This window comes from Lichenostomus cassidix, chromosome 14, assembly GCF_008360975.1.
Source record: "Lichenostomus cassidix isolate B80296 chromosome 14, HeHo_3.0, whole genome shotgun sequence".
Lineage (NCBI taxonomy): Eukaryota > Metazoa > Chordata > Aves > Passeriformes > Meliphagidae > Lichenostomus > Lichenostomus cassidix.
The window spans coordinates 1,037,220-1,049,770 of NC_139495.1; the positions used below are offsets into that span (position 1 = coordinate 1,037,220).

At 65.8% G+C, this 12,551-nt stretch overlaps 1 protein-coding gene across 2 annotated transcripts in view; it reads left to right on the forward strand.

Moving 5' to 3' along the window:
- Positions 1 to 12,551, forward strand: part of CASKIN1 (CASK interacting protein 1) — a 29,485-nt gene that overhangs the window by 9,940 nt on the left and 6,994 nt on the right. Inside the window, exons 2-14 of one of the 2 annotated variants that reach the window (XM_085074309.1) lie at positions 3,325 to 3,376; positions 5,110 to 5,207; positions 5,314 to 5,459; positions 5,546 to 5,641; positions 5,874 to 6,004; positions 6,078 to 6,186; positions 6,512 to 6,620; positions 6,731 to 6,825; positions 6,908 to 7,025; positions 8,468 to 8,683; positions 10,482 to 10,589; positions 10,720 to 10,838; positions 11,958 to 12,045. In XM_085074309.1, the coding sequence (XP_084930435.1) occupies positions 3,325 to 3,376; positions 5,110 to 5,207; positions 5,314 to 5,459; positions 5,546 to 5,641; positions 5,874 to 6,004; positions 6,078 to 6,186; positions 6,512 to 6,620; positions 6,731 to 6,825; positions 6,908 to 7,025; positions 8,468 to 8,683; positions 10,482 to 10,589; positions 10,720 to 10,838; positions 11,958 to 12,045 (1,485 nt within the window). The remainder of the gene's footprint in view (positions 1 to 3,324; positions 3,377 to 5,109; positions 5,208 to 5,313; positions 5,460 to 5,545; positions 5,642 to 5,873; positions 6,005 to 6,077; positions 6,187 to 6,511; positions 6,621 to 6,730; positions 6,826 to 6,907; positions 7,026 to 8,467; positions 8,684 to 10,481; positions 10,590 to 10,719; positions 10,839 to 11,957; positions 12,046 to 12,551) is intronic. The other variant, XM_085074310.1, reaches the window with a different exon arrangement.

Here is a 12,551-nt window from a genome sequence, read left to right on the forward strand (position 1 = left end):
ACACGCTTTGGGCTGTCCAGAGCTGTGCTTGGCCACAGGGCTCTAGTCACGGCATACACTAGCTGCCTGCAGCAGCAGCTGGGCACAGGCGTCTCCATACAGCGTGTTCTGGGATACCTGGAGCAGTGACTGTGCACAGGGGTCTCCCTGTGGCATGGCTGGCATGCCTGGTTGGGCATGGGGGTCTCCATGTGGCCATGAACCACAGTGTCCAGAGCCGTGGTTGGGCATGGGGGTCTCCATGTGGCCACGAACCACGGCGCTCAGAGCATGGGGATCTCCCCACGGTGTGCTCCGGGATGCCTGGAGCAGCTGCCAGGCCCGGTGCCTTGACCCGGGGGATGCTGGCTGGACGCTGGGGTGGGGCACAGCGGGTCCCCCGTGCCCAGGCCCTGCACGTGCCAGCGGCTCGTGCGTCACCCGTGTCGCGGTGCCCGCCGGGGCCGTGGCTGCCGCGGGAGCCGGGCCGGCGAGGAGCTCGCTGCACGCGGAGAGCCGGGCTCAACCCAAGCGTGCATTTAGCTCCTGCAATCCCTGTGTTTAAGTGAAGGCATTTCTGGGAGTAGTGGCAGGGCTGCTCCCCGCGGCGGTGTTTACTCTGGCAGACGCTGTTCATAGCTGGTGTCGATGGCAGACGCTGCGGCTCCCGGTGCACACAGCGGCCGCGGGCACAGCCGGACCCGGTGGTGCCAGAGTCCTGTGTGCCCCCCTGCCCTGGCGCTGGCGTTGTGGTCTCACCCGAGGGTGTTTGTGGGGTGCAAACTGCTCCGAGAGCCGTGGGGAGCTGGGCCGTGAGATACCCGGTGAGCCCTGTGATCTCACCTGGCACAGCTGTCACCTGAGCAGCCCGTGGGGAGCCAAGAGGGGACGTTGGAGTGTCCCAAGGACAATGGTGGAGCTCACCTGAACAAAGAGGTGCCACAACACTGCCTGATGGCATCTGATTCTGCATGGAGAGGGCAGGATGGCATCTGCAGGTGTTCGGTGGTCCCCATCACCCCATCCAGCGATCCCAGCAGAGAGGACAGCCAGGAGCACACTGGGTGCCCGCTGGCAGCGTGGCTATGCAGGAGCCCTGCTCTTCTCTCCACGGTGCCCATCTCCTTTTGTAGCCAATATTTTTAATTGGAATCGCTCAGCTCTCTTCTCTCCCTCGTTAGTGGAAGAGATTTCCTTGTACTTCCCAGCCATTAATGAGCTCTCCAGGCTCTTGCTGCCCCCAGACAGGCTGCAAATCCCACTGTGGACCTGGTGATATGTCAAGGCACCCATCCTGCTCTCCTGCTCTGGGAACTGGGGTTATTCTGAGACCCCAGTCGGGCTCCATGCTCCAGCTGCCTTCAGCATGCTGGTGGCCACTTCCAGAGCTTTAAGGAAAGTCAAACCACTGCATGGCTGGAAGTCACTGACTAAGCACTTGGCACGGGCAGTGATGGAAGTGCTAAACAGATTTTGGCAGCCACAGCCTCTCCTGCAGGTGCAGGGAGGAAAAATTTGCCGCTACGGTGCGTTGGGGAGGCGTTGGTTTGGTGATGGCGAGGGTGGCACCTGTGCCGTGAGGATTGCCAAGAGCTGCACCCTGCAACCCTGATCCCTGGGCATTGCCCCATGCCAGCCCCTCGCCGGGATGAACCCGTGGGAAAGGCCAGGCACTGCAGACCTGCTGACATCCGTCTGTCCATCTGCAAGGACCCATTAGCCGAGCGGGGCCCGTCTCGGGGCTGGAGATCGGAGCCAGCGCCGGGCACCGTGCCGCTCCTGCGCCCACCGGCTCCTTTTGTCTGCTGGCCCTTTGCATCCCTGGGGGCAGCTCGGCCCCTTCTCCTGGGAGCTGGTTCTTGGCGCGGGGCGGCAGCGGAAGCGGCGCTGGGCTGCTCTCCACCGGGGCTGAATGGCACCTTTGTTGGGGACGCTGGCGGCAGCGCGGGGCTGGCTCGGTCAGCGCCGGTGTCACAGGAGCTCTGCCCACCAGTCATGTCCAGTTCTTCCCAGGGGAACATGGAGGTGTTGTGGCAGGGATGGGATTTGAGACCTTTTGTGGTGTTCCTGTTCCTCCCTACACTCTGGGGACACCATGGTGTCCCCATCACTCCCTGGGCACCCTGCAGTGCCCCTTCTCATCCCACACCAGGCACTGTATCCAGGAGGAGATCAGGGGACCTGGTGGCTGGAGGGTGGTTGCTGTCGCTGACAGAACCCTTCCTCTGCAGTTCTCACCTGTCACACCGTGCTGTGTCAGCATTAGCAGATGTCCTGCAGCTCGGACAGTCAGGCAGCTCTGGAGTGCAGGAGGGAGCACTCCCTGCAGGAGGACAGCGCTGGGTGCCAGAGCCTCTGTCTTGGCCGCTCCTGGGCCCATCTGCACAGCATGGCCTGGGCAGGACTGGCTCAGCCTGGCACCTCTCCCCAGGTCTGAGGGCCAGGGCTGGACATAGCTGCCCTTCCTGCTGCTGGTGCCCTCTGAGCCTCGTTTGTCCATGCAGAGGCTCCTGTATGTGGCACAGGCCTTGTGTCCAGTAATTCACTGAACACAGGAACACTGACAAGGAGACATGGTACAGGGGGAGAGAGCAGGGCCATGGCCAAGGTGCACAGGGAGTCTCTCAAGCCCCACATCCCCTTCCCTGCCTCAAGCAGCCCCTTCCAGCCAGCTTCTCCCATAAAGAGCTTGTCCCCAGCTTTGAGTGACTTTGCCTGCCCATTCTCCCTGCCAGGCCATGCAGCCTTTGACTCCTCTCCTGTGGATTCAGGGCTGTGCCACTGTGGCTGTGTTGGGTTCAGGGGCTGCTGTGTGGGTTCCCCACCGGGGCTCTGCCGTGCTGCCCCCACCCTCCTCTTCCTTCTCCTGCTGCTCCTGCTGCTCCCGCTGTGGGAAGAGCAGCTCACTGGAAAGCCTGAGTGGCATTTTTCGGGTAAATCTTCTGTAAATCTGGCTCCATCCTTCCTCGTGCTGCTAATTGGATTGCCCCGGCGTGGTTTAATTTCCCAGAAGCGTGGGGAGGGCAGTGCTGGGGGGCTGGGGGTGCAGGGGAATGTGCTGAGCTCTGCCTGGCAGGGGCTGTGCTGGAGCCTCAGCCCGCTGAAGGAGCTGGGGGGGAACCCCAGGTAAATCAGGGGAGAACCTGGTGCCAGGAGGAGCCCCTGGGCTCTGCCACCTTCAGCAGGGACCCTGAGCCACCTGCCTGCAGGTTCAGGCAGCACCTGTGGAGCTGCACTGAGTCCCAGCCTTGGTAGGAAGGGAAACCTGGAGCTGCCACCACGTCACCTCCCTGGTGTGCCTGCCCCAGCCACCTCTAACATCCTGTCCCCTTCCCTCCCTTCCAGAGCTCCTCGGATCGGCAAAGAAAGTCAATGTCAACTTCCAAGACACCGACGGGTGAGTGGGAGCCCCGAGGCTGGTGTGGGTGCTGTGGGTGCCATGGGGGCTGCGAGCAGAGCTGCACATGCTGTGGGGTCTCGTGTGTCCGTGTGGGAATGCCAGGCTCTCCAAACTGCCAGCTCCAGGGCCAGGGCTTTGGCCCCCACTAGCCCACCCGGCTGAACCCTCCCTGCACCCAGGCTGTGGGCACCAGAGGAGGCAGAGGCAGGGCTGTGCCCCACACCTCACCGCCCTTTCCCCAGCGCTGTGGGGCTCTGTGGGAGCTTGCAGGGATCAGCCCTGCGGGGTGCCGGGTGGGAGAGCCGTGACCCCATCGGCACGACGCTGCACAGCCACATCCAATGGGCGGGAGCAGCGGCAGGGGGCCGCAGGATCACCCCCGCTAATCACACTAATGAGGCTGCAGGGGGGCGGCCGGGGCCCCGCGCAGGAGGGGCTGCGGTGGGAGCACTGCTTGTGGGGCTGGGCAGGCAGCTGCTGCCCCTGTGCCCCCCGACTGCCCCTGCCCTGTGATCCCCCTTGGGTGGGGCAGCAGGACGATGCCATTCGGTCGCTGGGATGGCTCTGCTGTGGCCAGAGAAATGCCAGAGAGTGCAGCAGTTGGTCAGGAATGGGAGGCCTTGCCCTGGGGACGTATGGCTAGAGCAGCCCCAGGCTGCAGCCTGAGTGTTCTGCCCTGTGTGAGCTCAGCCAGCCCCGTGCCTCAGTTTCCCCATCCCTGCAGTGCTGTCTCGTTCCCGGCTGGGGGTGCCGTGGGCGAGCGTCGTGCTGGTGTCCCCGCACTCGCCCCGGGGACAGTGCCCTGCTGGCCGAGGTGGCCGGCTGGGCCATGAGGTGCCCGAGGGAAGCCCCCGAGGCAGCCCCGGGGAGGGCTGCGATTTGCACCATCTTGAGCGGATTTGAGCAGGGCGCTGGAGCGGAAAATGTTGACATTTCCCGGGCAGACGTTGGGGATCGGCCTCCTGTGCAAGCTGTCTGCTCACATCGCCGCTCCCCGCCGGGGATCGCAGGCGGCAGCTCCGCGGGGATCGTGGTGGCTTCAGCGTGCTCCCCACGGGGACATGTCCCCCCTCAGCCGGGGGCCTGGGGAAGAGGGACAGAGGGATTGTCACCCCATACCTGCCCCTCGGGCACCGGGCAGCCGCAAAGGCCAGCGTGTCCCGGGGCTCCGCAGCCCGTTCCCGTGCTCCGGTGACACCAGGGTGGCCCCGGGGATGGCACGGGGACGCTGTGCGTGGCGCGGTGGGTGCCAGCGCAGCCGCACGGAGGATGCCACCGCCGGGAGCACAAGTAGGTCAGCTCCTGGCCTGCTTCCCAGGCGGGAGCCTCCGGAGAGCAGAGCGGGTGCGGGGCCGGGGGCTTCCCCCACCCCATGGCCACGCCCGGCAGCGGGCAAGGGCAGCGCTGCCATCTGTGCTCGTGGCCGCGCTGCTGGGGCCAGGCTGGGGAAGTGGGTCAGCGGGGAGGGGGCTCCCCGGCACCCCCATCCTCAGTGCTACACCCCCGTGCCTGCCCTGCCCGCCACCTCCAGCCCAGCGGGGCTCAGCATTGCCAGCTGTGGCAGCACTTGCTCCAAAAGTGGGGGCGACTTTCCTGGGGACACGTGGAGGGCAGAGCAGGTGCCCCGCGGCACTGCAGTGGTGCTGGTTTGGGGCAGTCGTGCTGGGCAGGGCTTGGCAGGGCCGTGGAGGGGACAGAGCCGTGGCCCCTGACACCAGCCCGGTCCCCAGGTTCTCGGCTCTGCACCATGCTGCTCTCAACGGCAACACGGAGCTCATCTCGCTGCTGCTGGAGGCACAGGCTGCCGTGGACATCAAGGACAACAAAGGCGAGTCCCCGGGTCCTGGTCGTGGCCCCTGCCCTGTGCCCCTGCAGGCTGTGCTCGGCGTGCTGGCGCACGGAGGGCTCACAGCGTGCCCATCCTGCCCCTGCAGGCATGCGGCCCCTGCACTACGCGGCCTGGCAGGGCAAGAAGGAGCCCATGAAAATGGTGCTGAAGGCAGGTTCCTCCGTGAACATCCCGTCGGATGAGGGTCAGATCCCCCTGCACCTAGCAGCACAGCACGGCCACTACGACGTGGTATGGAGCGGCACGGGGCTGGGGGTGGGGACGGTGCCACCCCCCTTCCCCTGCCCTCACCAGGTCGGGGTCTCACTCCTCCGCAGTCGGAGATGCTCCTGCAGCACCAGTCCAACCCCTGCATCATGGACAACTCGGGGAAGACGCCCCTGGACCTGGCATGCGAGTTTGGCCGGGTCGGGGTAAGTTCTTGCAGGGCCAGGTCTCCCCAGAGGAGGGCTGGGAGGGGACAGGGGCACTGCGATGTCCCCGGGGGTGCTGGAGCAGCTGAAGGGGCGCAGGGAACCCCCCGGGATGGTCAGTGGTGGGGACGTGAGGTGCCAGCGCTGCAGGGGATCTCTGGCCGCTGGCAGGAGGGGAGGTGGCGGCCGAGCCGCCCTTGCAGCCCTGCTCCGTCTGTGTTTGCTGAGCCAGGTGGTCCAACTGCTCCTGAACAGCAACATGTGCGCCGCACTGCTGGAGCCCAAACCGGGGGACGCCACCGACCCCAACGGCACCAGCCCCCTGCACCTCGCCGCCAAGAACGGCCACATCGACATCATCCGGTGGGTGCCGCGGGCAGGGCTGGCAGCGCCGGTGCCACCGCCGTGCCCCGCTGACCCCGCTGTGTCCCCGCAGGCTCCTCCTGCAGGCTGGCATCGACATCAACCGGCAGACCAAGGCGGGCACGGCGCTGCACGAGGCTGCTCTCTGCGGCAAAACGGATGTGGTGCGGCTGCTGCTGGATGTAAGGGCTCCCCTCGGCACCCCCAGATGCCCCCAGGCGCCCCCAACCCAGCCAGGGGCTGTGGGAAGGGAGTGACCCCACATCTGGGGGTCAGAGCAGCTTGTGCAGCTCTCCCCGGGAGCAGAGCTGAGGGTCCTGGCAGGGACACACCGAAGCACTCAGAGTCCTGGGGGGTGCACACCAAGGGGTGAGGGTCCCAAGCGGGGTACACACACAGAGCTGAGAGCTGTGCCCTCCAGCTGCTGGTGTCCTGGTGGCCTAGGATGTCTCAGGGGTGGCAGGATGGGGACCAGCCTCCTCCCAATCCCTCTCGGTGCCATTGCAGAGCGGGATCAACGCCCACGTCAGGAACACCTACAACCAGACGGCTCTGGACATCGTCAACCAGTTCACCACCAGCCAGGCCAGCAAGGAGATCAAGCAGATGCTGCGGGGTAGGGGGTTGGAGGGCACAGAGCGGCCGTGCTGGCACGGGGGACGCCGGGCTGGGGGTGCCAACTCCCAGGGGGTGAGCGGCTGGTGACATTCCCGTTCCGTCCCGCAGACGCCTCCGCGGCTCTGCAGGTCCGCGCCGTCAAGGACTATTGCAACAACTACGACCTGACCAGCCTCAATGTGAAAGCCGGGGATGTCATCACCGTGAGTGCGGCCGGGGGGGCCGGGGACACCCCGGTGTGGGCACTGGCCCCTGGCCCGGCCCCTGACCCAGCCCCTCCCGCAGGTGCTGGAGCAGCACGCCGATGGGCGCTGGAAGGGCTGCATCCACGACAATCGCACCGGCAACGACCGCGTGGGCTACTTCCCCTCCAGCCTCGTCGAGGCCATAAGCAAACGAACAGGCAAATAATCCCCCCCATCCCCCAGCCCCGGGGAGCCCCGTGTCGGTCTGGCAGGGACCGGGCTGTCGGGGAGAGCAGCAGTGAAGACAAACCAGGGTGATGCCCCTCATGCATGTGGGGTTGATGTCCCCGCCGTGTGCATGGGGTGGTGCCTTCGTGTGTGTGGGGTTGGTGTCCCCATTGTGCCTGTGGGGCTGGTGTTTCCATCGAGTGTGCAGGGTCCGTGCTCCTGTTGTGTCTGTGGGGTCAGTGCTGGCAGCCCTGGGGTTTGAGGTCAGCCCTGGCTGCCCTTGGCTGGGGGAAGCATCTGAGGTGCTGGGAGGTTGGTGCATGGGGAGAGCCAGGGGTGTCACTGCGGTTTGGGGGAACGGACACAGCAGTGGGGCTGCAGGAGCTCGGGGGCTGTGTAGAAGTCTCCGTGTGGCAGCATCAGCTCCCTGTCACATGGAGACATCTTCCCAGCCAGGGGCCATCCCAGGGATTGGCCCCTGCTCCCCTGTCCTGTGGCTGCCTGTCCAGTCCCCATTCCCATTGTCATCCCTTTAGGTTCCTGGTGGGGTGTGCAGCCCCTCGGGATGTCCCCTGGCTGTGCCCTCTGCCAGGAGTGTCCCAATGGGGTCGGTGCTGCTGCAGGCCCCACATCAACCATCTCACCCACCCCAGGGAGTGGATCCTGGGGGCAGCCACAGCATGGGGACACAGGCAGGGAGAGGTGGCACTTGACCAATATCTCAAAGGAGTGGCAGCACGAGTGGCTGCCGGGCAATCCAGGGCAGCCCTGGAGGCACCGGGTGCTGGACAGGCAGGGGCAGAGCCACCTTCCAGGTAGGGCTCGTGCGCCAGTGCCACAAATGCCATCCGTGGCTCCTGGGCTGTGGCCCGTGGCTCCTGGGCTGCAGCTGGCCCGCAGCAGTGTTAGCCAGTTCTGTGGCCACTCTGTTGGCTGTGGTGGGGCAGCAGTGTGGGGTGCAGGCACTGTGTCAGGGCTCGGCCAGCTGGACACAGGGGCGCTGGCACTGCAGCCCCCACCCTGGCCGTGCCTGCAGCCCCTCTCCCCTGGGATGGATCTGTGGGGAGCAGGACCCCCGGCAGCCTGGCTGTGAGAGCCCCAGGAGGTGCCGTGCGGGGCTGTCCCAGTGTCCGTGTCGGATCGGCGGGATGTGTTGTACCCTGCGCTGGGCTGTGTGTGCTGAGCTCCTGCTGCTGCTCCTCGGCTCGGCTCCGCATCGGCTGGGTCTCGGTCCTGGCTTCTCCACGTCCCCTCTGGTTGCTTTTTTTTATTTGCTGCCTTTCCCCCCCCTTTCTTTTACGTTCTTTTTTTTTTTTTCCTTTTTCTTTTCTTTTTTTTTTTTTTCTTATAGTTTTTTCTTTTTGGCGGCGCAGAGCGTGTCTCTATTATTTTGATTCTTTTCATTTTGTCTCTTGTTATGTTTTATTATCAGGTTCATGGGAGACTGTAACAATCCCCCAACACTTCCAAAAGATCCCGCTCCCGGCTTACGGGGCTGCTGTGCTAAACGGTGACGCCTCGTCCCATCCGTTCCATTCCCTGCCTCCACCTCCACCTCCACCACCACATTCCCATCAGACTCTTTTCAGTTCCTTTGGCTATCACAGGCTCTCCCCTAGCAGTGCCGACGAGCCGCGTTACGGACAAGGTAGTTCACCGCTCGCTTCGTGCTCTCCATGGATTTTCCTTTCTTTTCCTTTAAAGCGTGTGTCGAGTCTTTTCTCTCTGCTCGGCCTCTCGCCCTCGCCGGGGGTTGCAGGGTGTGTGTGTGTGTGCATGCAGGGTGTGCATGCGCGTGCATGCGTGCAGGGGGCAGTGGGGCACGCGGGTGGCACACCGGTGCCATCGGTCCCCACCACACCCGCTCAGCGCCGCTGTCACTCCGTGTGCCCACGGCACATCCCATCCTCCCCACCCCGCGCTCTGCCCGCGGTCCCTGCGCTCCTGCCCAGGGGCGTGGTGACTCCCAAAACGCTCAGGGCGCTGTGCCAGGGGCAGGGCTGGCAGCGTGGTGTCACAGCTCTGTGCCGTGGGCACAGGGACACTGCACGGGCCACAGCCTCCCCGCAGGGCCCAGCTCTGAGCAGGGTGGGGCTGAGCACACGGAACTGGAAGGGGCTGCGGCACTGGGGGATTTCCCAGGGAATGCTCTTGGGGCTGGCTCAGCGCAGGCAGAGCCCAGCCGAGCCCTGGGGACCATCCCTGTGACACAGGCAGGTGACAAATGCTGCAGGTCTGTGCGTCGACAGCTCCTGGGAGCAGGGGGGTTGCAGTCCTTGATGGCTGGGGACAGGGGTCTTTGCATGTGCCCTGGTGGCAATGGACAAGGAGGCTGTGTTGGGGAGCACCAGGTGGCCGTGCTGGCACTGGGGACAAGGGAGCACTTCCTTTCCCCGGGGCTTTCTCTCCCGATGGGGTTGCATTGGTGCTGCACCAGCCCAGGCTCCTCTCGGTGTGACTGTGGCATGTGCAGCTCGGGGATGTCCCAGCCGGGTTTGGTGTGGCCATTTGTCCCACGCCATTTGTGTTCCTTCAGTGACTCTATCACCCTGTGCCACCTGTCCCCTGCTGCGGTTGGTGCCGACAGGGTGAGCAGCTCCATGAACAGAACTGGTTGGCAGTGGGGTGACAATGTCCCACAGCTGGTGGCGGGGTGGCAGTGCCCTGTGGCTGGCAGAGCACTGGCTGAGCTGTGGTGGGGCTGTGGCAGCACTGGCCTCGAAGGGCTGTTGTCCATCTCATCTGATGCTGTTTTACCCCCTGGGCTCTGAGTCGGGTGTCCCTGGAGCAAGTGGGACCTGGCAGAGGTGGCCAGCATGGTGAGCTGGTGAGGAGCTGTGCCCAGGGGTGACGTTCAAGCTGTGCCCCAGAGGAGGGTCAGGTCCTCTCATCCACTGCTGTGTCCCCTGTGTGTCACCAGGGTTTCACACCCAGTGCCTGGTCCCACATGGCCCTGGTGTCCCCCAGATGGATGCAGGCAGCTGCAGGGACATGGCCAGCACTGCCTGGGATGGGGGACAGTGGGGAGGGCACCTGGGTCCCCACTGCTCGAGTTTCCCTTGCTGCCTGCACTGGGTCATCTCCCTGTCCTGTTCTGTGAAGGGATGACACAGTCCCTGTCCCTTGTCCAGGCTCAGCCAGGGCAGTGGAGCACCCCACTGCGGGTCTGTCCCTACCTGGCAGTGGGGAGAGGACGCTCTGCACGACGGGGGCCCCAGGCTGGTCACTGTCACCTGTGCCAGCATGGGATGAGACAGAGCCCTAGGACAGCTCTGGCATCCCTGGGCACAGACACAGCTGGGGTTCCCACACCTTCCCTACGGAGTTGTCCCCGAGGGCAGCAGCGCCGGTCCCGGGCCGTGGGTCACCTGCCCTGTGCCACACCCGAGCGAGCCTGAGAGCAGAGCCACACGCCTGACGGCCACTCTCTCTGCTCTGCCACCAAGGGTCCCGCGGGGCCGACATGAGCCCGTCCCACCTGTCGCCGTCGCAGGGCGGATCGGCCGCGCCAGCCCCCACCGAGGAGATCTGGGTGCTGCGGAAACCCTTCGCAGGTACGGCGACCGCGCGGCTGGGACGGGCTGGGACGGGGGGGCATGTGACGGGGGGCACATGGCGGTGGCACCGTGGTGTCCCCTGACAGCGGGGCACAGCGCCCTGACGGCCTCTCCTCTCTCTGTGCAGGTGGTGACCGCAGCAGCCTGGGCAGCACGGGCAGCGTGGCCTCGGCGCGCAGCTCGGGGAGCGGGCAGAGCGCGGGCAGCGGGGCACACGCCCTGCACGCCGGCTCCGAGGGCGTCAAGGTAAGGCGAGCCCCGGGGTGGCCGTGCCAGCTGCCGTGCCGCTTGGCTCCAGTCCTGCAGCGTCTGCTGCCTGCCCTGACCTCAGCTGGGATTGAGGCTTGACCGAGTGCTGTGCAGTCCCATCGATACCCAGTGTGCCACCAGCGGCACTGTCACCAACAGTGGCCACAACTCTGTCCTCTCCACCTAGCCCCTGACTGCTGCCTGGGCTAAGCCCCCGGCACAACATTCCAGAGCTCCATCCGGGGCTGCTGTGCCGTGTCTGTGCTGCTGCTCGCAGGGCCTCTGCACACGCTGCTGTCATCGGCACGGCACACTGCCACCAGCGCCATGCACTGCTGCCACCAGCACAGCACACTGTCACCAGGCACTGCTGCCACCGGCACGGCACACTGCCACCAGCGCCATGCACTGCTGCCACCAGCACAGCACACTGTCACCAGGGCACTGCTGCCACCGGCACGGCACACTGCCACCAGCGCCATGCACTGCTGCCACCAGCACAGCACATTGCCACCAGCGCCATGCACTGCTGCCACCAGCAGAGCATGCTGCCACCAGCACCATGCCACTGGCACACAGCACTGCACAGTGCACCGAACGCTGCCCTGACACCGCTGGCACACAGCCGCTGGCACACAGCCCCCTGCACTGTGGGCACTGCCCCTGGGCTGTCCCATTCCCCGGCGATGGCACCCGCCAGCCCACCGACCCTGGCACCCTGCCTGCCATGCCCACGAGCCCCTGAGCCACACCATGCTGCCGGCCAGGGCGCTCTGTCCTGTGGGCACAGGGGACCCCTCAGCCCGTGCCGGCAGCTTGGGCTGGGCATGTGCCAGGCTGGATTTGGGGTGCGGCGGTGCCGTGGGCTCCTGCTGCCGGCAAAGCACCATCTGCTGCTCCCGCGGCTGCCGCTCTCCCCGCCGCAGCCGAAATCTGCTGCAACCCTCCCTGCCCACCCTCGCCCGAGCTGGCAGCACCCGCAGCACCCGCAGCACCCACGGCACCCACAGCACCCGCGACATTCGCGGCACCCGCGACACGCACCCCCCGGCCCGCCGACCCCCTCCGCTCGCCTCACTCCTGCCTGCTCTCCCCCCTTCCTGGGGTGTTTTTCAGCTGCTGGCAACGGTCCTTTCCCAGAAGGCTTCTGCGCAAGAGTCTGCCGTGGGCGATGGGCCGGCCAAGGCGCAGGACATCCCCGCAGGTGCGTGCTGCGGCCGCCCGGCTGCCGGAGCAGGAGGAGCCCTGGCCGTGCCGTGGATCCAGGGATTTGTCTTTTTTTTTATTGCCACGGCACCCGTCGCCAGAAGAAAAACGTGTGGGTAAAAAATGACTCTCTCGCCTTTCGGCTGCTGCCAGGCCTTCTCCTGCCTCGGTTAGTGGGGGCCCGTGGGGGGCGGGGGGCGGCATGGGGCGGGCAGGGGGGGCACCGCTGCTCCCCAGCCCCTTCCCTTCCCTGGCCCCCCGCCAGCCCTGCTGGAGCCCGAGCCGGGATGTCCCCCCGTCACGCCGTCTGGGGGGCTGCGGGGAGCATGGCCGCGCCGCGGGGGTGCCCACGCCACGGGGGTGGCACGTGCCTGGGAAACGGGGGGACAGACGGGAGATGCACACGTGTGGGTGGGCGTGGGGGGATGCCCAGAGCTGCCCGGGCTGTGGGGAGGGAGGAGGCTGCGGGCAGAGGAACCTGGGGAGGGGGTGCGCACAGGGGAG